Raw genomic sequence first — 26,841 nt, forward strand, 5'->3', positions numbered from 1 at the left:
TGCTATGTCTACACACATTTCTGTTTTCTTAACCTGGTTTGTACCAAAACTGTATCTAATAACATCATACAGGGTTATTTTAATGGATGAAATGTTGTGGCCTAAAACCAGTTTAATAATAAAAGCATCAATTGCATAAATTTTTACTGTCAGTCAAACAATACACATGAACACCACAATAATCTGCCTAATTTTATGTAACTGCTCTTAAATCCTTTAAATATCTGGGGTTAGCAGAACTCTAAAAACTGACATAAAAATACATTTGATAACAGTGATTGGCGTTCATTTCTGTGCATCATATCTGGCATTGAATAGTGAGCTAAACTGTGGAAGGGCTTCACGGTCTGGCAGGATGAAGAAGAGCGACTCTGCACAGACTGTCAGAGAGGAGGGAGGAGATAGACTGAAGGAGAGAGTGAGAGAGCAGCCCCTATGTACACGGCCACACAGATAAAACTCGTACCCACATTCCTGTCTTTCTTAACATTTAAACATGTGGCAGAGGGAACAGAGCCACCGGTGGAGGGTGAAATGTACCTATAAAAATGTTCTGATGTCAGTTCTGCTTCTTCGTTATTGGCCAAGGTGCGTTAAGTGGGCGGGGAGGCAATTTCACGACCATGCAGCTCTAATCACGGGAGGAGGTGAAGCGACAGGAGACCACAGTTGTTGAAACTTGGGCGAGGACAAGTGGTCAGTGCTCCCTCTAGAGGTTGAAAGACGGGAGTGCGGCGCAAGCGGTCGTCCGGGGCCCTGCGGTCCTGCCGGACTGAGGAGCACACCATCGTTTCTCCAGTGGGACACAGTGGGAGCCAAGCTCGGACCATCCATTTCATAGACAGTGAGTGGGTGTTTTATGTGGAGCCGAAAGGAAATTGTAATTTTCACCCCCCAGTGTGTTTAGGGCGTGTCAATTTTCCTTTAAATCTTGCAATATCTGAAATTATTTGTAACAAAAGTTTTAATAATAAAATTTTTTGCCGTTTTAGAAGTGATATTTGTTTGTTTTTTTAAAGAAATGAAAAACACTTCACATACAGTATTAAAACCTTTACTCGGACATGATACAACAAACAGAAAGAAGATTCAGAATTAATGACTGAAAAAAAAGTATTCATATTTTTTTCTTCTTCTTTCAATCCCCAAAGCACACAATAGTCAATCAGCTCCATGTGTACAATGGAGTAGGATACAAACAGGACAAAGAACAGACACAAGAGAAAGAGAGAACATTTGACAAAAAAGTGACAGATTCATTCTGATTTTACAGTTCTTGTATTTGTTTAATACTTTGTAATAAACAAAGGATGAATACCATAGTCGGAGAGAAGGGAGACAGGAAACGAGACAAAAAAAAAACAGTGTGAGAATTTCTTTACGGTGAAGAGTAAACAATTAAGGAAGATTCTAGATCTACCGGAAAATAGGTTTTCTGTTTTTCTTGACATATGAATACCTGATCCGAGTTTTTCAAGTCACTGGCCTTCTTTTCTTCCCTCCTTCTCTCTCTGGCCTACCCTTCACATTTCCTCCGACCTTAAACTCCTCCACCAACAACAACCTCCTCCTTAAAGAGAGCAATCCTATTCAGATGATCTCTACCATCAAGTTCATTCAATGTAACCTGATCCTGCTCAGAAGTGTCTCTTGCAAACCAGACCTGTGGATTCTGGTGGCCTTCACCCCGTGTCTACAATAAGAGCCACAGTTTCTCCCTCATAATCTAAAATACAATTGTGAAGGTTTTGATTTTATTGCTGGTACTATCCAGCTACAGCCACATATGACTCTAACACAGTAAAAACAGGTTGCAGTGGACCCGGTCGCAGAAAACACAACAATGCAACTAAAGAAGATCAGGTCATATATGTATTTCCCTGTGTCTTGGAAACCAAAGCAGATGTTTTAAGGGTTAGGGAACCCTATAAAAAAGCACCAATGCACAGGTTGAGCACCAAGAGGGGGCCACACACTGGTCTACTTCTCTCTCCAGTGACCAGTCCTCCCCTCGCCACACGAGCTGTCATTCCATTCCTATTAGGGCCCCTCTTTAGTATGCACTACACAGGCCAAGGTTAACGCACACTCTTTAGTGTACTGCACAATAATCACAACGTACATGACAAACAAGCACTGGGGACTGAGTGGCCCTCCATTTAAAAAACGGCCACATCCGCAAACAACTTGGCAGTGATAAATAAACCAGTGAGGGTGGTGGTTTCAAGGCTGCATGGCACACACTGCCTCATTGATCATAATGGGATGGGCCCTGGCTCCAGGGGGCCTGTGTCAATAGGTAGAAATGCCGCCCTGATATCTAATCTATACACAATGATCTATTCTTCAGTCACAGCCTGCGATCCATTTAAAAAAAAAAAAAAAAAAAAAAAAAAAGCATATTTAATCAATGTATTTATTTTCAGAAAGTGAGTACAGGCGGCGACAACAATACTGCTACACAGTCAAAAGGTCACAGCATGCGTCTGCCTTGAGTGTACACGGTTGCAATGACAAACATTTGTGGGCGGTGCGGTGCGATCCGGCGGTCTCCCATAGTGACCGCAGATCGCCGCTGCTCTGCCGTCAAGTAAAGTAAGCAAAGAGGGACACACGGCACTGAATCCCTTCCTTACAGCTCTCCAATGCTTGTCCCACGAAAAGCTTCACATCCTTTTCAAACTTCCAAGAATTAAAAGGATTATTTTACAAGTCAAAGCCCAGAAATTTCAAGCCCTCATGGGCGAGCAGTGGAGACGGAGCAAAGTTGAGAAAGGGAAGAGGCAGGGTTGTATCGATAAAGCATCAGATCAACACGCCAGTTCATCACCCCTCCAGGTTGGCTCCTTTTCCTCTGTGCATCATTTGATTACACTGCTCAACAAACCAATATAACAGCGCTCAGCACATCACCGCCAAAGCTATAGTATCTGCCAGTCAAAAGGCGTAGCTGCCGACAGATTCATTACACGTGCATAAAAGCATACACACGTGGCCACACACACCCTATGACAATATGCTAAAAAAATGAAATACCCAACCACCAGCTCTTGCTTGATCAGCAAAGCTTAAAGTGGCTTAGCATACAGAACCTGCACTGACTGTATAGCTTTTTTATCTGTTTATCATCGTCTAAATGACCTAAGCTCATAGCAAAATGTTAAGAAATATAGAAATGGCAAAACTTAAAACACATTGCTGTTACATGGAGGATGGGAATTCTAAAAAAAAAAAAAATTCACTGCCAATTAATATTAACTTATGTAACAGACTAAGCTACAAGTTGCAAATGCCAGAAACATATACACATATTGCATGACAACTGTTTACCACAATATGAATATACAAGTTGCATATTTTTACTTTTTAAATGAATCAACAAAGATTGGCATTTGCAGTCAGCTGTGTATGTGATTAGAATTTTTTTCTTCTTTTTTAATGTGGATCCAACTAGTGGATCCTTCTTCAGCACTTGACTGATTGTGTAATCATTCCCATCTCCAGCTATAAACATGAGGCAGTAGCAGCAGGCTTAAACATTCAACAGAGGAAGCTCCAAAAATAAAATCCTGCAGAGATAGTTGCTGAGATGTCAACCTAACAGAAGATGAACACACAGACCTAAGTCAGCCCACTCACTAAGGGATGCAGTGAGGTTGCACTCACAAACTTCATTCCAGTCAAACTGTCTTAGGATAGCCGTGCTCTAATCCAGATCACAGATCTCAAAGTCTGGTGGCCACAAAATCCTTTTCACTCAAATCTTTGAGACCATACCACATTATATACAGTACAAGAATGCTAGCAGATGTTGGTGCTTGTCACCTAAATCATAAGCTTGCCACCACCTTACTATTCTTTCCAACAAACACCAACATGAGGCAGCAATGGTGCATGAGAGGCTGACTTTTCTCTGCATGTAGAAAATGAATGGACATCTGGGGACTACTTTGCCGAGTTGGCCCGCACATATGCATGGATGGAGAAAAACTGAAACAACACCAAACTCTAAGGTTAGACCAACTTACTGACATGTAAAACAAAAACACCTGTCTGACAGGTCATCGAACTGTCAGCCTCCAAGTCCACATCACATGGGGGAGGACAAGGATCTTCTCAGAGAAGTATTTGGCCTAACTGCAGGGCAGGTAGCTCATTGCTCATTCTGGTCAAAGTAGCTGGTGGACCCCAAAATTTACCAGCTACTTTCATTGCTTCCACCAGCCTAACTGCTTTTTAAAATACAAAAAGACACAGGCTGTGTCTGGTAGAGTACAAAGACTTATCAGCCACAACACAAATGAACAAGCACTTAGATGGTGTTCATTTTCCATAGTTGGGAGTCTACAATAAAGTGAGGGGTCATAAAGTAAGAAAAAGAAAAAGAAATCAAAGAAGGAGTCCTACATCCTAAGCAGACCTGTTTAATGAGTGGAGAATGATTTGTCTGTGTACTTGCATACGGTGTTTGCATTGATGTAAATGTGCATGTCTTAAAACTAAAAGACCATTTTAGTTATTTAGCACCTGGTAGAGGACAGCTGTACCTCTTCCCTGTAGAATGATACTTCAAAATGTTTCTAATTGATATTAAACATGGTGACTAATAAGAAGGCTAAACATACCTCACAACGTCAACACCATTTTAAATACTAACAAAAAAGTTAATAAATCTTTGTGTACCCCAGTATTGCTCACCTTTGAGCATGTGTAGACGGTTTAATTCATAGTTTAGTGTATTTCTCCCGATCATGTGGTAGCTGAATTTTACTTTTCACTGCAATGCTCAGATTCAGTTGGCTACAAATTTCAATCACAGTAAACGTCAAGAGCAATTGTCAATTAAAAATTCAGCCAATCAATTGCAAAGAACAACAAACATTGGCAGAAGTTAGTGCAAAAGCAGCAGTGAGGTGTGGTTTGGCCCTGGGCTCAATAATAACTTCATGGTGATGTCCTTATATGGGAGGCAAGTCTAATGTTGATTCAACAGAAGAAGAAAAAAATAGAGCTTATAAATTTCTTTGTAGGAGCCACATATTTCACATTCATATGAATGTGAAAAGGCCTTTGTTTCTGCATGACTGTGTTTTTTCTTTTGTATTATTTACATTTACTGTACAAAAGTTGCAAGCATTGAGCCAATAAACACTGAATAAAGATTCCAAAGCTGCAGGTAGTAGGTGTAGGATTTCCATTTTATAGCACTAACTAATTTCATTATTGCATTACAGTAACACAACACACAAGTAATTCAAACACCGGTGCATTGTTTACCAATCTATAGTCACAGCCAGTGATTCATCCATTAATGGTGGGCTGCAGAAGTATTACAGATAAGCCAAACTTGACTTTGATTGATGACAATGGTGAAATTAAATGTTGAGTTATTGCCACTGTCAGATCATTTCAGCTGGTCTCTATATTTTCCATCTCTGCTTGTTTTACAGAGGGAAGAGTGCAGCATCTTGAAAACAAAGCAATGCCTCAAACAACTCAGATAGATGCTGACCAATTATACAAAAGACTATTTAAAGCGCAAAGAAAATATCTTTTCTCTTCTATAGCCAATGGACAGTTGATACAAATAAAATGGTTGGAATAAAGAGCAACCAATCAAGAGCTAGACTGGTTGTTAGGACAGACCAACACCTGCCGCCAGCCAGTAGTGTTAAGTCCCAAACCTGGTTATCATTACAGAAAGTGGCCAATTATTTAGCACGTTCTATTAAAAAATCATCACATCTGATTCGAAAATGGATGCAATAATTGGAAAACCCTACACATAGTACCTTCAGGGTCATCTTAGGTGTCTGATAATATACGGTCATTTTTAGGAAACAGGAACATTTACACAGTTACAACTCACAAAAGTGCATACATGACCAACAGCAAAAGGAGGATTTGGAGGAAACGGGAGAAAAAAGACAGATAACTATGATTTGTCTTGCATGAAGCTGTTCTTCCTGCAAGCCTCAAGCTGTTTGAAAATGCCAACCAACTGCCAAAATAGAGAAAAAGGATTAAATCAAAACTAGGAATAAAAAATAAAATTCAAGTCATTCGTCTTGTCTTACAAAGCCCGCTGTGCGCATCAGGGTGGGAGGGACAAAGTCTGTCTGTTCAACAAAGTGCTCCCACTCCCCTTTTCCTGGATTTCAATGCCTTGGAAAAAGCTCTCATTTCATGAGTACAGTACTTCAAAATAGAAACTTAAACAAGTTTCAGCATGAATATTAAAAAATAAACAAAGTATTTCAATGTTTACGAGACTGGATGAACTCACTGGGAGGGTGTATCTGCCTGTCCATTATAGGACACCTCCTGACCAATAAGAAGTGAATTGGTTTGATGATGGGCAGTTGATTAAAATGCTACGCACCTGATTTTAAGCTAAAACCATACATGAATAACTAACCGGATAGTGATGGATAAAATATACAGAGGTGCCGCTAGCAGTGTAACTAAGTAACCCAATTCAAAACAGGGAAATATACCAGTTACGCAGAAGCAAAAACCAACTGTGAGATGAGGATGTGAAACTGAAGGCTAACTTAAAATTAAGACATTTACTGAATATGTGTGATAAAAAGGGGATATATTCCTTGAGTCTTAACCCCCACGGTTATGGGAAAAGGTGTAAATGTGTTTGAGTGTGTATTAGCATACTGTTCATTCAGAGCCATATCATCTGTGTATTAATTATGTTGCATTTCAATTCATGTATGCAAGTTAGGATCTGCATGTGTGAAGATAATTAGACAGTGTCATGGAATTTGTGGGTTGTGGGTTGTGTGTGAGTGTGAGTGTGTGTGTGTGTGTGTGTGTGTGTGTGTGTGTGTGTGTGTGTGTGTGTGTGTGTGTGTGTGTGTGTGGGTGTGGGTGTGTGGGTGCGCAAGTGTGAGAGCCGGTACATTAAAGCCAGCAGGTGTTGCAGTTTTAAGTGAGGCCCAATGAGAGGAGCCAAGGACCCAACATGGGGTGACGTGTTGGTAATCCTGCTGTGCATCGGATCCTGACCGGACTGAACCTGGCTCCTCTAGGTGATCTGGTGAGGCGCCTCTAACATCTCCATCAGGAAGGTGTCGATGGGCGTGTCTCCGATCAGTTTAAAGAAGAACAGGTGCTCCAGGCACTTCAGACCAATGGAGCGCAGTGCTGGGAGCCGGAGGAGGAGCTTTGCAAACCTGGATGATGGACAGAAGCATGAGAAGGAGAGCAGAGAGAAATAATCGTAGATCTATAAATCATGTAAACTGAAAACAAGAATTCAGAAGATGCAGGAAGCATCTTTTCGGTAGATTTCTTTTGTCTGTTTTGTCACTGCATCACATCCAGCCTCCAACCAACTGCTCTGTGCTACAGTGACAAGTTAAAGCTAAGCTAAAAATGATTTACAGTCTTCATATGTCCAAGAATCAGTGCCACCCTTCACAACCAACGACCTCACCTCTTACTTTTCAGCATGTCTGTGTGTTACTGCCTACCTGCCCTGCTGATCGGGGTATTTCTGTTTGCAGTAAGACTCAAGAGATGCGTACACCCTCTCTCTCAGGAGCTCCACCTCGCTGGGGTTGGACAATCCCTTGGCATCTTCAGGTGAAAACAGAGAACATTTACATTATCTCTATATGGAAATGAAACACATTTCACGTTTCCTATTACAGACACGAATTTGTCCACTTTAGTTTGGTGTCCTTCATGATATTTTCCTCGTGAGTTTCAACCTGCCGCCTGTCTATGTACCTGGGTTGAAGAGGATGATGGCTCGAAGGCAGCCGAGCTCGGTCTTGTCCATTTGCATGTCTCTCATCTTGCTTACAAGTTCTGTCAAAACTCTGCAGAGAGGAGAGGAGATTTGCAGGGGGAAATTCCAGTTGGAGACGATCCCAGATTAGGGAAGAGAGAGGAGGCAAGATAAAGGATGGGAGAAGAAGTAAAAAGAGAGCGAAAAAAAAAAAAAAAAAAAAAAAGAGGAAGAAAGGGAGGGAATAAGAGAGTAAGAACAGAGAGGGACCAGACTTTATGGTTACTTCTCAATGTAATTACTTTATGTCTAAACTAGCGAGGGCATGGTTGGACTGCTGGTTCTGCAGATAAAAACAAACACACACAATAATGTTAGTTAAAACTGGCAAACTGCTGCCACCAAATGGTGGTAAGTTCTGGCTGTGGCTGATTCTGGTGTTTACGACTTAATAATGTAATGGTTGGTTGTCTTTGTTTTAATAATTGTCTTTGTTTTTTTAATAATTAATAATTAACTGTGCTAGCAAATGTGTGAAGGTTGCTGTGAAAGTGTTGTGAAAGTGCCAAATGTTGAAATCTACAATGGCTGGAGAGTAAAAACGTTATAGTTTCCTGTTTCACTTTTTCCACACGGTCTATCTTTCACTATTTTGTCTTGCCCTCAACCAATGACTCCAAGGAAGAAAGAGCATATGGCAGTCAAGATTCAGGGACTAAACACATTTGTTTTTCTCCCAAGCGTGAACGCACACTCATATTTTAGACGAATGTTCTCACTTACAGAAAGGAATAAAGATTCATTGACTTTTTGGTAACTTTAATGCCTTGTTTAATCTAATTTAATAGTTTTGATGGGCTCATTTTAAAACTGTAACTGTATCCACACGCAGCTCTGACAAGTTGTTTTACTTGAGATGTAAAGTGTTGATGTGAAAATGAAGAGAGGGCCAGAGCGAGGGAGTGATCGGTAATTTGGGTGCTGTACTGTATACTTTAAAAGCCATCCATTCATTCTTAAAATGCTTCACAAATCTTAAAACCTTAGAAAGTAAAATAGGTGTCCTGCTACTCAAGAGAGCACTGCATGCAACTAGTAAAAACAAAAAATGTACCTGGCAAAAATAGAATGCAAACCAACATATCAGTATATTTTTAAACAATGGCGTTATCATGCTTCATCAGATGTGTAGCGCAATAATATATAGACTGACAGTTATTAACTCAAGAGGCTTGGTGTGAGCCATAAGTGCATCTTAAAACTGCCTGGTAGGCCTGCACGATTAATCGTTATAAAATCGCGATCTCGATTCACCCTGTTCACGATTTAATGTTTAAATAACTTTTTTTTTTTTTTATGACTTTGATTCTCATTTAAATTTACGAGCCGACCGCATCACAAACGCTACTACTTTCTTCTGTGAGTTTTAACTCACAGACTGTATAAAAAAGGTTTTAAAGCGCTCCCAAGCGCTGCAATGCTCTCCCTTCTCTTCACTGTAGCCTCTATGTTTACAGGCTTGTGGTGATGCGCAATGTGCTATAGGTGCCCAAAAAAATCGATGTTTGGTACTGCAAATTTGTTTTGTTTTGTCATGGTTCATGTGTGCAATAGACATTACACTTCCTGAGAAACAAATCGTGACAGAGTATCGTGATTATCAATTCTAAGCTAAAAAAATCGTGATTCATATTTCCCCCAGAATCGTGCAGGCCTACTGCCTGGAATATGACGTGGACAAAAGAGGAGGAAGAAAGTGATGACCATTAGAGATTATTTTCTACTAGATCATCCATCATCAGAAATGGACATTTTAACAGACACTGGCCAAGCCCACAATGCAGTGCATTGTCAAATCAATTTTTTTTATAAACACACCCAGCACAATGAATACATGTTTTATTCATATTAAGTTGAGAAAAGGGAGGAAAGTAGGAGCGATTGGTACGCACCCATAGTGTATACCTTTAATGTTTAAAATGGGCACTTCCCATCATAGAGGGAGCATCATTGAAGAGGGCCAACACCACCTCTCAAAGGCTCAACGGTAAATCTTAACACACATCGACCTGACTGTGTAAAACAGTGTCCTGCAATAGAGTAATACAGTATTGTGTCCCACTATTAGTGCCCTGGGAAAGCTAGCCCACACATTTGGATTTGCTCATTATGGTCTGGCAAGGCTCAACAAGCATCTGGTTTGGTAACAAGAGGCATCGTCAATGGGCAAAAGATGAAAAGTATTCTGCAGGCAATTGGACGAGGCTTTGAGCAGTCAAAGCCGCAAACCAAATATGCTGCAGAATTCAAATTTTAATACAGTACTGCTCTTTGTCGTCATCATCATCTAAACCATACCTCTAAAGTTCACTTAGTGACGAGTCAAAACTATTTTTAATGGTTGTCGTTCGGAATAATATCTTGTAGCGAAAAGTGGCTGACTTCTACAAAGCCTAAAAGCATCAACCTTTTAGCTTTGGTTCTGTGTTGGTTTCAAGAGGAGGGGTTTAAGAAAAGTGTTTGTGTAGTGGCGTAATTACCTGTCAAATATGGCCCCAACCTCGGCATTGTGCGCCCTGTGTATTCAATCACAATGTGTTATTACAATGTCATTACACAGTTACATTGTTATTACAGAATTCTGTCTGTTTTCTGAGCCTTTCAGCTGTACAGAGAGTCAGTGCTTATATATGATTTCACATGGTGAAACTCTGTAGTGGTAGGGCTGGGCGATAACTCAATGGAATTGTATCGTGATGAAATCATAGAACGTGATTAATTGATAATAACAAGCACATACCAACTCAAATTTCTCAGAAAATCTGAAATGAAATATTTTAAGGGAATATCATTTGAAGATTAAGGTTTTGTTTTTACATCAAACTATTTGAACACATGCACGTTAACATATTAAAGTGTATAGCTATTTTCTCGACAATATTATTTGAAAATGTTAATTTTGCACTGAAGTTCTTAATAAAATGAGAAAATAGTCAGTACTTTTACATTTGTCATATAGACAATTTATCGAATAACCAAAAAAACATGCTATATCATGAACGATATTGTTATTGAGATATGAAAATACCTATATCGAGATAAATTCGCCCATATCGCCCAGCCCTATGTAGTTATACAAACTACTTTCTGATACGTTTAAAACTGTTGTAAAATAGTGCGCATGAGTGTGCATTAGGATTGTTCACATTTTTTGTGTCTAGACTCAAAGTTTTATTTATCTTGCACCTGCACCCAAATCCCTGATAAACATGTCTTACCAACTATATTCACATGTATTAAAATAAGCAGCCAAATGCATGACAGCAGAAAACCATTAGTAGACATGAAACTGTTCATAGGTGAAAAACAATTAACCCTCACCCTTTAATAAATGTTCCTTGCTACACGGTAATACATCATGAAAAGTAACTTGAAGTCCAACTGATTTTGATGAATCAAATACATTTTGTTGTCTGCTGCAGCATACACATCTGCCCTGTAAATCACTTGTTCCATGTTCTCCTTTGACAACAAAAAAACAGGAACCAAAAGGGAGAACTATAACTATTTTGGTTATGATTGGGATAATAGTTTCATGACGGCGCCTCCTATTTTTGCATTTATTCTGCTGTTCCGTTATCCGCGTACTTAGATAGAGACCTTATTTCTACTTAGATAGAGACCTTATTTCGATACAGCCAATCAAATGTTGGCAGAAAAGACTTTGAGCAACAACCCACATTACCTTTCCTGTTCTTCCCATCTAACTTACAAACACACGTAAAGCAAGTTTTCTTTTGCACTTCAGGGCCTACCCAGTTGCCTCAAGTAATGCGCTACAAAGAAATTATATTCTGATATTTTATTATTTACATCCTCCTTGACAAAATATGATTCAGTAGCTTCAAACAGTTGCTGACGAGAAGCTGAAAGAAAAGGCTGCTGCTAGAAAAATGAAAAAGTATCAGGGGAAAATCACTGAGCCGTTTGCCATAAGCCCAGTTAGCTTGCTGTAAACCTGACTGGATTTTTGGACAATGTAATTACTGTGTAATTGACAGTGAATTGACACGTTGTGATGTAGTTGGGGTTTTTACATAAAACTCTACGAGATCTGGAGTATTTATTTTTTTCACTCGAAGCACTCAAAATGTATTAAAACCTGCAGATGTAATCTACCCCTAGATAATGCAATAAATCCTATTATCACATAAACTAGCATTTATTAGAGCATAAGAAGTTTTACATCTTAATTAAATAACATATTCTGAAACAACCGTAAACACACAATCTAGTGAAAAACATGTAATTTCACTTTTCAAGTAACAATTAATGGTTGATGCAATAATGCAGATGGCTGCAGAGGCCATGGTTGTAATCATGTTTTGTTTTCCAGGGATCATGGAATACGTTTTTTCAGGATCTCAAACTAACAAGCTTGTTTAAGATATGAATGCGCATATCTCTGGACTGACAGTGTACTTGTTGCCACCAATCATTCAGAAGCCTGTAGAAAACACAAAGGCGCAGTAATATTTCTATATTATTTATAGTGTGCCTGTTGCAGGTAACTTATTTTACAATGTTGTGACCTTTATAAAGGAATTAAGATTTATGTATTGTGCATTTGGATTTAATAATCACGGAAAGACAGTCTGTCGAAGATTGTAATTATTTTACAACCACATTTTTTTTGTCACGATGAGATCACAAAACAATTATTCTTTGGTCAGCAGAAAAGAAAATGTAATACCAAAATATATACCCATGGCCTCAACAACGTTCTGCACAATAATGGGATGTAAACTCTATTTTAAGCGACATTCCTATTATATATATATATTCACATTAGCCAGCCAGTGACTGTGTGCGTGTGCGCATGCATGTCTATGGGTAGGCATTAGTCACCAGCCTCCTGGCCATGCGCTGTCACCCAACAGGCATCATTAAAGAAGCAAAGTCTCTCAGCCAATCACAGCCAACGCAGAACACAGCAGCTGCAGAAAACCAAAGGGGAAGACACAGTATCCTAAACTCTTACCCCAGTCACTTATTCAGCCAAACATGAAAAATTCATGTAAGTAAATAAAAGCAAGTGTTCTTTCTTTTTTCATCTAGCTCTGAGGACTGATGTGGATTTACCAGGTCAATTCAAGAGGGGACTGTGGATCTATTTTAAGCAAATTGATTCTAAGTGGAGTAGATAGGCCTTTGAAAATCATATTAATGCTAAAACTCTCCAGCGAACACAATTATGTTTATGTTGGCATGTCCTCTCCAGTTGGGTCAACAACCCAAACTTCTGAATGCTGGGAAATCACTGATGTGGTATGTCTGTCAGAGTGATACTGTTTATGCATATATGCATCTGTGTATTACCTGTCAAAGATGGCTCCAACACCGGCACTGTGAGCACTGTTCCTGTGGACATGCAGGCCGGTGGCCAATAAAATCCCATCCTTCACCGAGATGGAGCGATGAGAGAACGATGCAATCAGGAGTTCATTCCAGCCTGTGGAAGAGTTAGTGTGTCAATAAATATTCTAATAAATATTCTACTGCTGTGATGTTTGGGATTTCTTAATACCCATTATAACTGAATGTTCCTGGCAATTAGCAAATTGAAGATCTCTTACTAAACACATGCGGCCATTTTCCTGTAATAATTAACCCTTCCTTATATGTGGGAATGTCCACAGATACTCTCATTCTAGAGGAAGGTGTTGGACCTGGCAAGCCAGATCACTGGCGAGGAGGTGCCCCTTAGCCCAAAATTATGCTTATTAAATCTCTACCCAGACAGCTTTATAACCTCTAACAAAGTTAGGTCTCTACTGAATATTTGTTTTTTAGAAGCCAAACGATGCATTGCTTGCTCATGGAAATCGGACACACCTTGTGGTACATCGCAATGGTTGAGGGGAATGACTTTTTACTTAGCTCTAGAAAAGATAAGTTACACAACAAAAAATAAGCTTGACAAGTTTTGGAAAATCTGGAGCGTTTTCTTCAATTTTCTTGAGAATAACAGTATGGATGTGGTTGGTCGGAGTGATAACTAGCTGGACCAAGCGCTTTTTTTTGTTTGTCTAAATAAGAACATTCTCTTAATGCCTGTAGTGTGCCATCTGTACAGTACGGTGTTGAGATAAACAACGGCGGTATGTTTTTCGTGTAAGCATACACCTATGGATGTACAGATTTATGACTGTGGATACTACAGCTACTACATTTGATCCTTGGTCTCTTTTCTGTTTTATGTTATGTGCCTTGTACTGTTTTTGTCTGTAAAATGTACAAACATTTCAATAAATACATGTTTAAAAAAAATTTAAATAATTAACCCTTACTAAGATTTACCACCTGGGCTATTTCATAGCTGTATGGGACAATGGAATACTCCTTTATACCCTAATATTTAGTTCTATATTAAAAAGGGGCAAAGGTCTCCACCACATTCGCTGACCATATATAAAAAAAAACTAAAAACATACAGAGGGTTGCTAGTGTACTTTGTGAGGTCCAATTCAATAGCTCTGCAAAAAACCATGCAAGTTTATGTTTTCTTGACAATGACGCTTTTTAAAACTACAACTGTTGGTGGTGTAAAAGATTGGACTTGCATTATAATAATTATGATATACTTGTCTAACAGTGTCTAATGTTTTGTGCACCAACATTTACATAGACAATGGGACCAAATACTGTATAGGGAGTTATATAATGGTGTTAGTAGAATATGATGGAGCAGCACAAAACCCTAAAATATCCAATTGGCCTAAACATTTTCTCGTTTGGCACACTGGCATTTTACTTTCCCTTTATTTTTGTGCTGTGTGAGTGCAAGTTAAAACTCTAGAGCCACCGAAAAGAAGGAACACAAAAGGTATCCAGAGTTTGTATCAAACCAATTGTTTTTTTGTTTTTTTTCAAAACCAGGAGGGCTGAGAGTGCAGTATTGCGTTAGCTGATGTTTGACCGCTGTTGCAGGTCACAAAGAAGGCACAGGGTCAATATATGTGGCCGTAACTAAAACAATCTATCCACAGAATCATTACTGATGTTTGAGTTACAGTTATTTCTTACGTGATCCCTGTACCTTTGCTGTACACTGCTCTACCCGATGTGATATAAAAGGTTCCACTGTAATATGGTTTAGTCATTTCAGCAACTGGGTAATTTTTTTTTATTTATTATTATTAATTCAAAAGGTGCTCTAAGCGATGTTGGGTGACATCACTTCTTGTTGACGTTCGAAGTATTGTCAAACAAAACGAGGCTAGCTCGTCCCTCCCTCCTCCTCATCCCGTCCCCTCCCCCTCCCTTCCGCGTACTAACCCCCCAACCCCCAGCCCCAAATCCTTCTTGTCGGTTATTGGCTGGAACACTGTTTGTTATGTTTGGTGGTGCAGTTTGTTTTTGTTGGCGTTTGTAGAGCCTGGGCTGTCTACAGAGACCTTTTTTTTTTTTTTTTTTTTTTTTACAGTGTGTTCAGGGGACAGGCAGCTCGCGGATAGCGAGGAGATGTTTGCTGTATGTGACAAAAAAAATGTTGTAGCCTAAAAAACGCGTGACATCGCTTAGAGCACCTTTAACTAAAGTGTTTAAATAAAAAAATCACTACTGATTCATCAAACCTTCTTGAGTCAACTAGGAGCTTACCTGCACGTAGCAGGATGACCTGGTCGTCCAGGGCCAGCTCAGAGAAGTGAGGGATCCTCTTAGCCCACTCCACCAGGGTGAAGAGCTGCTTGTCTGCTGCCTGACAGATGTTGGTGACAGGATCGTTGGGCTGAAGAAAGCAGATTTAGAGGATTTCTTTTAATAATTATTTTATCAAACAACTTGACTGAGAGGCACTGTATTATTCATACAACAGCCTGTGAAGATTGTTAAAACATGCAGTCTTTGAACAAATATAAGCATGATTATATACAATACTTGAATATACTCAACTACAGACTCTGAATGTTACACAAAGCACCTTTAAAAAAGGAACACAGTTTGTGTTTAACTTCCACCATTCAGACTACTCACAGAGCTGCCACCTGAACTTCCGTCTGCATGAAGCTCGGTCTTTTGCTCTACAGCCATCTCCGCTTCCAAAATCTTCTCCACTGGCATCTCCTCGTTCACCGCACTAGACGACTCCACCTCGCCCTCTCGTTCCTTGTTCCTCTGCCGTTCCTCTTGGACAGCTGCAGGACGGGGGATTGGGGTGGACAGAAAAGAGCACAGAAGAAAACAAGGACAAGAAGTGAGAACAAGTAGATAAGAGTAGAAAGGGCAAAATGTGGGAGGCAAGGATGGGTTAAAAGGTGGTCAGTGTGAAAGAACGCAAAAGCAGGAAAGGTGCAAGAGCAAAGGAATGGAGGAGTAGTAAGAATGTGTCACCAGACAACAGAATGGATTAAATGAAAGTAGAATTGGAGATCAACAGAAAATGTGTGAACAATGAAGAGATTGGTAAAGCAGGATATAGCCATACAAAAAGCACCAAAAAAATAATAACTATGACCAAATTAACATAAAAAGTGCAAAATAGTGGAAAAAGACATGTATAATTCATGATGAATTCAAAGTCTCTCATGCTGTCTTTCACACTTCTTTAAGGTCCACTAACAAGGCAGAAATGGACCATTAAGACATACACAACAGAAGTCATTACTATTAACTCATTGTTTTAAAGCTACATTCAAGAGGGAATTACAATGAAATGTAACATTGGTAACCTTGGAAAGTAGGCATTTTGCCCAGATTCAGCATCAGGAAAGGTTGTTTGTTTCTCTTAATCTCTTACCAAGATTAAAGAAACTAGGTTACAGTTTACTGCAGAAAGACAACAGCATTTAGATTTATTTAAGTGCATGTAAATCAAATAAAAACAATTCCATGCAATCACATTGTCTGCCCCAACTTGAGGTACTATTGAAGCTGTCCTGTACCAAAACATGAATAGTGTTTTATTCACTTCAGATGAACTATGAGAAAATGAAATAAACATAGTTCAAGTCATATTTACTATTTTGTAACAAATCCTTTGCAGTCAAAGACTGTCATAAGTCTACCACACCCACACACATCAGTAGAGAGACTGAGGTTATGGGACTGGCTTGGTGAGTCAAGAACATCCCACTGTTGGGCTCTACAAACTTGGTTACTTTAGTTGTATGTTTAAAATCACTAACTTGCACAATTGTGCTAACATTTGGGGGGAATATGAATATAAAAAAGCACTTAAGAGACTTAAGTTCACCAAATACGAATGTGAACACCCTTTAACATCCAAGCTGATAGTTGTGTCATACTACAAAGAATGTCACTGTCCAAATACGTATAAATGGCAATACATTAACCAATAGTCACATGAAATTGACATTTCTCAGTAAGGTTTGTAAATTAATGTGTTATGTTTATTGTTTTGGTCATTTTTTTGAACAGCAGCAAACAGAAAATATGCAGGAGCAGCAATTATAAGGGATGTCATTACTTTGGTTTAATTTATGATTCAGACACCCAATTTTCCTGCATTGTGCTGCAAAAACAGCACATATCAATTGTTTAAACAAAGCCTTTGTCAACAAAAAAAAAACAAGCATTCTGTATTATTTGATGATTAATTAATTAATTAATTATTCATTTGAAGGCATTAGATTATTGGAAGAAGTAGATTGAATCCTACTATGCGCACTTAATGTCAAGCAAAGCAAATGCTTGAGAAAAGATTTTAGCATCAGTCTGTAACTGTCACTGTGTCTGTGTATGATACAGAATCGGAAAAAAAGATGTGACAGTTTGGAAGCCAAGATTGCCTTAAAGAAATCTGGGTGGGCAATTTAATGAATCTCTCCTTCCTCTACAAGCGTCAAAGTACCTTGAACAAGGAAATGAATGTTCCTGAACAGAAGTGGAACTGCTCTGCGGCTGACTGGAGTAACTGTGACCTTACTGGGTAGCACCCAGGTGGAATAAACAACAAGTAGCTTTAAAGTAAAGTAGGATAATGATTAAAAGAAGTGTGCAAAGTCAGCAAACTTTCCCTGGATCTATAAAGGTTAAAAATACAAACATGGGGGAGTGATTCAAAGCTGGCACTGGTCCACCTCTGAGCACTGGCAACAAACTATGGAAAAACATTTTAAGCTAGCTCCTTCTCATGTATATGCAATGTAATATCTCTCTGCTTCTCGCTCACGCATACAGACACAGACACACACCCCTCCCTCCCTCTTCTCCTTACATCTGTCGTTCATCGTGGCCACTACAGAAGGAGGGAGGGGGGAGAGAGAGAACGAGAGGAAACAAAAAGAGGAAGAGAGGGGGAAAGGGGGTTAGTGTTTACAAGGCTCACCCACCCCCATCTCCCTCTCTACCACTCTAGTCGCTCTTTCTATCCCCTACTGTACAAATATTACTGAAGTTCTATTAATTACACAGAAAAAATGTTTAACACTGATACCATGATTTACTGATGCATATTCATAGATCAGATATGAGATCTCATTTATGGTTTGGGTGAAGTTAAAGAGTTTGTCTCAGGCTTTACAGGTTGAGACCGATTACAAAGAAAGTATCTGCCACAGAAAGCCGCCGCCTTAAATGATCCTTTTACTGTATCTGCGTTAATTTAATAATCCATGACTACAGGGATCATTATAACAACAACAGTGACAAACTCATCAAACATAACCTGAGGTATGTTCAACCTACAATAAAAGTAGCATCGTAGTGTGCTGGGGGGGGGATTAAGTCCCAATATAATTATCTAATATTGTTACATTTAGCTCTTACCTACACTGCTCAACTGAAAGACACTCAACAGCAAATAATCTCAGACTGACGGGCTTGAAAACGGATCTATCATGTTTTGTTTTATTGTTAAGACGCTTGTACGACTGTACGCTGCATGACGATGCATATAGGTCAGTTGTAGTTTTTGAATGTGTCTGCATCCATTTTTAATTTAAAGCACTTTGAGCATTACATAAATAAATAGAAGCTATTATCAGTTCATCAGCCAATCATTGTCACTAATATCAAAATGATATACATGAAATTATGGAGTGATAAAGTAAGGCAATTCCATTATAGTGATAGCAGTTGAAGTTGAATGTTTAATTTCAAACATATTAGGAATGGGGTAAAAAGTTGAATAGCTGCTAATGAGAATTAACAGTGGAGTTTGTGCTTTTTTATTGGTACAAATCATGGGATGTATTCACCGGTGACTGATGTCCACCTGAAGACCTGAAACAGCTGGTAAATATGACATTGACATGTCAGTTAAGTGATACTTCTAGGCCATAGGTTTATATGGAATCACATGCCTTTTTTTCCCCACAGCTGCATTCAGCGTAGTAGAATATCAGGGTCAGAGCCAATCAGAGGCAGAGTAGGTGCTGGGCCGGTCTGCTACTAGCTAATGTTAGGCTAATGCGTAGTTTGAAAGTTGGCAAACTCTTTATTGCCTCCCACATTGTCAACGGCAACGCACAGCTTCAACCCTTCCGTTCTTACCTTTCACGATAAGGACCCTCAACATATTAACTACATCAATGCTTACCAGAAGAAGCTTTTTTACATGGTGAGTTCTTCAATATATTAAAGTAATTTTGCTTTGAATTTAGCTCTGGCCTCTTCTTCAAGTTTGTATTCAGCATAGTACCGTATCACCTCAATAAAATGTACTGAAACAAATGTATACGTGACTAAAAAGGCAATTTATTATTTTGGCTGGTAAAACATATGCCAGTCCATTTGGCCGTTGATCAAAAAGTTAATTTATGACACTGTACACACATACACACACACACAGAGAAAGACCTGCTAGATGTCAGGCGCACCGTGCGACCAATGAAAATGTTTAGTCACACATTTGTGTTGTGTGTGTGTGTGAGACCATAGTCTGCAAGTTTGTAGGAGCAGGTCAGCCCAAAGTGAAGTTGGCAAAACTTTTGATTTTATTTTGATGAATATGAGTAGTGGGCTCTTTATTATTAGTGTTAGTCCCACAGACCAAATATGCCACTGTTAAGGAAACTAATGTGTTCCAGATTCAGAGACACAAAAATGACCCAAACAATCAACATCTTTACTAGAGGTGTAACGATTCTCCAAATTCGGAACTCGACTCAACTTGAGCCACAGTTCAGTTCATAACCTCGTTTTTTTAGTTGGCCCAAAAAAAGACTGAGGTAGATTAGCTTTATAAATTAACTTCACATAGAGGGAATCTGTCAACTGGAAGACTGAACTGTAACACGAGACCGTGGACGTTTATATCGCGGTTTCAGAACCGTTACACCCCTAATCTTCTCTGATGAGTGTAACAAGAGTAGGAGCCTAACATTTTTGCCCCCCCCCCCCCCCAAACTACTGTTGTATACTCTTGAACCAAATTTTTGCTGGGCAAAATCAAAGGCTTATCCATCTATTCCTAACAAATACATCACAGCCAAGTTAAGAAATCTTCTTAAAATTTGTCAGCTGAATAGTTGTCTACAAATAATGATAATGTATCCACTAAAACAGCCTTTAAAACCAAAACTGAACCATCATTTGTGTGAAAATGCACCATTATGTGCATTTAAACCTACAATTGCGTGCATGGGAAAGTGAAATGGCCTCATGTTTCGGGGTCATGAGCAGAAGGGGCTGAGAACCAGCCATCTACAGGGTGTGCTGAAGTGCCCCTGCTTGCTCACCTTCTCTCTTCATGCCCATGGCCAGGCACTTCTGGTAGCGGCAGTATTGGCAGCGGTTCCTCTGTCTCTTATCCACCATACAGTCTTTACTGTCCCGACAAGTGTAGGTCAAGTCTTTGCGTACTGTGCGCTTGAAGAAGCCTTTACAGCCCTCACAGCTGTAGACACCATAGTGCTTACCTGGAGGATGTGGGAAGGAGGGATGAAAAGAGCCAAAGAAGTAAGACAAGAGGTAAGAAAATTTGTTTCAAGGTAGAAACTTTAAAGGATTATTTACATTGTTTACACTGTTTACACTGTAACAACTGCCCCAACTTAAAAGGCAAGGCACAGAAAATAGGAGCAGTATTTAAGGTGTCTAGTCACCAGAGGATCTGTCTCCGCAGATGGCACAAAGGCGTTTCTGGGAAAGCATCGGCCCCGGGCTGTGACACGACAGCTGCTTCAAGCCTAATGGAGGTTTCACATCGTCGGAGCTGCTCACTGCATGAAGCCCTGACATGGACACTGTTGAGTTGATCTGAAAGAACGATAGAGGAGAAGGTGAAAACAATGACGATTAGGGTCTTATCGTTAGGGATTAGGGTTTTTTTTTTTAAGATACATTTCATGTTTCATTGTCACCAAGATCACACAAAAAACATCACGGTGAGAGGCAGACACGTAACCCTTTAAGTTCCTCCTCTTTAAGCCCTGCCTTGCCTCTTATATTTCTGTCTGGCGCACTGGTTGGAACAGAGATAAGGTCTTAAGAACAAAACTCATGACATCTGGCACATGAACATCAAGGCCAACAGACGATAGAAGAAATAGGAGTGGGGGAAAAACCTGCTGCAAATATTTATTGTCCCATGGCAAAGAAAGACAGAGTGACATCCATTATATAAAAATAGGTAATTAAGTACAAAATATAAAATTAAAGAATATCTAAATATAAATATTCATTAATATTATACATAAAAGTGTGATTTACTGGATATTCTATTTTGGATTAACTACCACTGTGGTTGTAGCAAGCATCAATCAAGACAATCATAGAAATTGTCAAAAACCCAAATTTAAAAAAGTGATTTTTATTTTCAGAAAGGTATAGCTTGATATCTTTTAAGTTCTGCATTTCTACTTTCCACTGCAAATAAATAAATGTATGTTACATAGTAAATATTTTAAATAATGTCCCCTAAGTACAAGTCCTTCCTTACCTGTGGGCTGCTAATGGGGCCGTAGCCCACCGATGGCGTGCCAGGTAGACCAGGCGAGCCCAGCGAAGAACTGATGACAGAAAAGGGGGAGCCGATGCTACTGATGGGGCTGTTGACCCTTGAGGTGGTGATGGGAGGCAGGGAGGTCATGGAAGCAGCTGAGGGAACCAGCGGAGGTGAGCGCTGGCCTGATGGAGGGGAGGACACAGACGAACTGTCTGGGCTGTGGGAATCTGATAAGAGACAGCAAGGTGGATAATAGCAAATAACTAGTGTAATCACTAATACAAATAATGTGCAAAAAAGGCTAAGCTTCTTAATAAAGGTGATACAAGTGTAATACAGGGCTCATTTTATTTATTTATTCTCATACTCAAACACAAACATGGTAGTTGTCAACCAAATACCGCAAATGATGTAAAAATAATAATAATGGGCTGGAACAAAGCTAATATATCACAAATTATTTGCAAATATATTTATCTATGCCTAGTTAAACAACACAATTCTACAAATACTAAGCAGACTTGCCTTTTGCAACTCTATGTTTTATTTTTATCAAGAGAAACTGTTGGTCCTTAGGTCCATCTGGGTTCTATTTTAAATGAGGTCAATCAAATGTTGCAGATTTAATGGGTTTTACATGACAATAAAAATTGCATGCTAGTAATTACTGACTCCTCAACTGTAATGCTGTCTTGATTTGATTATAACTAAATGATGCTTATAACAATAATTTGCTAAACACATCAGTTAAACATCCTCATTGCACAATGTAAAGCATACAATGTGGATTTTTACTCCCAGTAAAATCTGCTTTGCTTTTAACATCCCAGAGTGTGGTTCTTAATAAAACTGTGTTGGACAACTAAGGACAAGATTTGGTTGAGCAGTTATTTCCTATCAAGTTATTTTCTGGATTTATTATTAGTTTCCATACAGCACCTGACTGTATGACAGGTTTATAAGAGATATGCATTTATCTGACTGGTGTACAATCAAGAGGAAGAAGTTAATTTAAGTTTCTAGAAGCCTATTTTTTTTTATCTGTTATCTGAATCTGGTGGAATTTTGGTCTGGTTTTACGATGCCAATTGTTTTATTTATTTTTGTTTATGCTGTGGTTTGTATTGTGTTGGCTTTCTTCTGCAGCCGGCTGTGTGCTGCATTTTCACTGCTTCAGGCTGTGTACTTGGTTGTCGTCTGAGCTAATCTATTGTCTTGCCTCAAACACATTGAAAAGAAATCCACCAATCATAGCTCACACAAATCACTAACTGCGGCCCATGGAGGACTGTTCGTGGACTACCATTTGAATACTTATCAAGTCAACAAATGCAAGGAATCATGTTTTCTTTTCCTGTGGGGCCGTTGCTCTCATGATACTGTACAGTGTTTTGGATAAAGGTGAATAAACTCTGTACCCAACAGTGACGACAGTCACAGTAACAAAAAGTAACATTAAGATGGCATTTCAAATAACCAAATGATATTAAAAACAAATGTTGCTTTAGAGAAATTGTGGGATGGTAATTTGAACGACTAAACCTGATTGACTTAAATCAAATGACGTTCTGAAAGACAGTGGGTCTATATATAGTTCAACTGTGTGCCAGCTGTAACTCACATATTTTAAAAAGCATTAATATTTTGCACGTTAAGTACTGGTTCATTATAACCCATATCGTTCATAGGCCTGAATGTACAGCAGTCGTAAAAACATGTGTAAGTAAATATAATTTGCGTAGTCGTAGCTAATATCAACATTAGTTATAAGATGCAATTTTAGCTCGACGTTCATGTATTTGCATTGCTGATAATAAAATCAGAGCAATTATTTTCTCACCTCTACTGTCTCCCATGATGGTGGTTAGGGTGCAGGGGCTGGCTAGCAGCTACACGCCGACGGGCTTCCGTCTCAAAACCGCCCGCAATCAAACTCTAGACCGCGGACTGAGGCCCGGGCCGGAGCTGTTTTGGGAAACCAAAAACGGGTCTGAAATTCCAACACAAGACAGAGCTCATTAGATAATGATGTGACACACTCATATGCCCATTTAGTCATAACATTGTAAAACATAACATACTCAGTCTATTGCTATGTTGTGAGTTGCCTGTATGCGTGTCAATAGAAAGATTTGTGTATTTTATGAATTTTTGGCATTATGTAACGTTAAGGTTAACGTTACAGCAGGACTTTGCAAAACAGTCAGCTGCTAAACCGATGCCTCGGCAAATACATCGGTTATTTAATAAATAAGAAACAATATATCGATACCAAACATAGACTATGTTAACTTGGTTCAACGCAGTGAAGAAAACGTCCCATTCCACCATATAAATGGAGCCCTGACAGATGGCAACAAACCACCGTTCTACCAAGCTAACGTTAGCCATCGCATTGCTCGTATACTAGCTAGCTAACGTTACTAGCGAACATTTAAAATGCTTGTGTCTAACGTTACCGTAAAGCTAAACAGTTTGTGTTAGCGACCCTCCTCGAATATACATTAAACCATTCAGCTCAGCATGATGTTAAAGACAAACAGGTCTTTAACGTTACATTTTGTTGAAATTATGCCATGTCGGGTGTATGCTGCAAAAACGAGCTTAGCTTAGCTTAGCTAACTAGCCACCTAAAGCTAAACTAGCTAAATGCACCGAGTAGAGCTAACGTAGAGAGCCAGGAACAGACCAGTTTAGCACTGGTAGCCCCACCTATATCTCATTATCCTAGACATAAACTAGCTAAATGTTGTAAATATGTAGAGTGCAAATAAATACGGATTACTGACGGTTTAACGGCACAGCTTCTTCGCATGAAAAGATGTGGCGACTAGGCCCCGTGTGTGTCTGTTTCTCCCCCCACTTTGCCTCTTAGTCAACCCTCCCTCCCCCTGCAAGGATGAAAACATGATGATGGTGGATGATTTGGCTTAGTGCTCTCTTACAGTTGAATATTTGGCTGCACAACACTGCAGCCCGACTTCTTAAGGCAGGAGAAGGTTTTGTGTGGTAATGTTGCGTCTCGCATGTCACTGAGGAAGAGCATCCAGTGCAAGAGGTCAAAAGGTCAAGACAAGTTCATCTATTGCTGGAAAAGGTTATTGCAGGGCATTGGCGGACATGCTGCAGATGGAAAACAAACCAGTCTTACAATCATGTAGATATCAAATCTCTATCTTCTAATTGCCAACTATCAACACAAATATTGCTCAATGTATGCAGGGGCGGGAGAAATGTACAGTAGACTGATGTAGAGTGGCAAAGTAAGTCATTAATTAATCGATTAGTTGTCAACTATTCACCAACTTTTTTGATAATGTGATGATGTTTGACTAATTTTTTTTATGAAAAAGATTTCTGAGACATTTCTGAGCTTCAATGTGATTATTTCTTCACTCCTTTATGACAGTAAACTGAATATTTGACAAAACAAGACATTTCGGGATGTCATCTTGGGGTTTGGAAACCACTGATAGACATTTTCTGACATTTTATAGACCAAACAACTTATCGATTAATCAAGCAAAAAATTGACAGATTAATCAACAATAAAACTAAATGTTAGTTGCAGCCTTAGACTGATGTCTGGAAGAGTCGGGATCCTTTATAACTGCGAAGGACAGAGCCTAATTGTTCTTTGAGGCAACATCGGGCAAAAGATAGGAAATACATTGGATTTGCAATACAATAACATACAGGTTTATGTTTACCTCAAATCTACCTTTAATTCACTGTCAACATAGATGGACGGTGTTTGGTCTCCTATCCATGCAGTAGAAATCAGTTTAAACATTATTGACCATGTATATCCTCAAAATCCTACAAAAAAACACACAAACATATATCAGCATATTTGAGCCGAGATGTAATAATTTTAAGGATGCTGGCAGTTTATTTATTTTATTTTTATTTTTTTATTGATCCCCAATGGGGAAAGTACAATGTGTAGCACAACATATTAATTTGTAAATTTTTCTGGGACCAAAACTCTATGTTGTGCCATCCTATAGACTAAGAATTATGGCAGATAATGCACCAGTCGGTGTGAGAGACCTTAAAATGTTTCATGAGTTGTTCCCTCGACCTCCTGTGTGGTTGGAAGCTCCTGTGGGTTTTTTGATGCTTTATCACCCTCAAGGGGGTTAAAACGGCATTACACACAACTCATGGACCCTCATGTTTCTGGAATTGTTATACTTTTTTAGTATAAATGCACCATTGTATCCAAATAACCTTGCAGGTCTTTTTAAAATATATTTAAATTTACATTCATTCACTTTCCAAATTTAATGTTTTAATATATGTTTTTACATTCCAGGCAGCCACTGTTGCATTGCATTTATTTCACTACTGACAAAAAACCCAGCAGAGATAGGAGCAGTCATAATCACTTATTTTGTTAGTTTGTAAGTTACATTATTGTTAAAGTTGATCAATTGATAAAGATAAAAATAATCAGTTTACTAATCTGTGCCAAATTCTGTAGAATTGTTCTTAAAAAAATGTATTTTGCATTATGATATTGATACAATCAACTAGTATAGGGTATAATGATTACTCAACTCTTATAATAAGTCTTATACATTAATCTGACAATTTAAAACAATGCAACCTTTGTTACACTTACTTTTTGATGTTTGTAATACATAAAGTGTTTTTGTCCTCAGAACTTTTCAAGAGTAAGCATGGTTTGTTCACTATCTCAGAAGCAGACTCATCTGTCTTCTAAAAGTTTACATGTGCAAATTAGCTCAGAGGACACACACAGATAACAGAACATGAAATAAGAAAGACGCATAAAAGCAATAGTTGGGAGACACTGAGATTGTGCAATAGAATTAAGTGGTTGAGGATTTAATTTTGATCTCTTTTTGTTTTCTCCCTCATGTGTCCCAGCATTTGGCCAGTGACACATTTTTTTATTATTATTATTTTTTGCTCTGTTCTCCTGCACACTGGATTTGAAATCAATCCTCCAGGTGTTACGCATCTATATCAAACTACACATTTTTGAATTTTTTGCCTTATTATTCCCTCTCAAAATGTAGGCAACCAAAATAATTGAAAATGTTATATGAATTTAAAGTAATTTAATTATGCAATTAATATTACAGTTGCACATCTTTTGCACTCAGTTTGTCTGAAGCCTGCAACCCTACAGACATCAGCAGACACTTTGTAT

At 38.9% G+C, this 26,841-nt stretch overlaps 1 protein-coding gene across 5 annotated transcripts; it reads right to left on the bottom strand.

Annotated features, from left to right (window-relative positions):
- Positions 1-1,038: 1,038 nt before the first annotated feature.
- On the bottom strand, positions 1,039-24,623 carry rxrba (retinoid x receptor, beta a). Of its 5 annotated transcripts, none has more exons than XM_031295535.2 (13): positions 24,605-24,623; positions 23,500-23,649; positions 21,654-21,886; positions 20,818-20,971; positions 20,452-20,631; positions 17,988-18,008; positions 15,785-15,945; positions 15,410-15,539; positions 13,127-13,259; positions 10,288-10,323; positions 7,747-7,838; positions 7,488-7,593; positions 1,039-7,187 (listed from the first exon to the last, which is right to left on the bottom strand). In XM_031295535.2, exons 2-13 carry the CDS (start codon positions 23,513-23,515, stop codon positions 7,040-7,042), a joined length of 1,410 nt encoding a protein of 469 aa, XP_031151395.1. In that variant the 5' UTR covers positions 23,516-23,649; positions 24,605-24,623; the 3' UTR covers positions 1,039-7,039. The 5 variants fall into 5 exon arrangements, with proteins under 5 accessions (XP_031151395.1, XP_031151394.1, XP_031151396.1 ...); XM_031295534.2 differs by lacking the exon at positions 24,605-24,623 and adding an exon at positions 24,449-24,569; XM_031295536.2 differs by lacking the exons at positions 17,988-18,008; positions 24,605-24,623 and adding an exon at positions 24,449-24,569.
- Between the last annotated feature and the right edge of the window lie 2,218 nt (positions 24,624-26,841).

This window comes from Sander lucioperca, chromosome 14 (assembly GCF_008315115.2).
Source record: "Sander lucioperca isolate FBNREF2018 chromosome 14, SLUC_FBN_1.2, whole genome shotgun sequence".
Lineage (NCBI taxonomy): Eukaryota > Metazoa > Chordata > Actinopteri > Perciformes > Percidae > Sander > Sander lucioperca.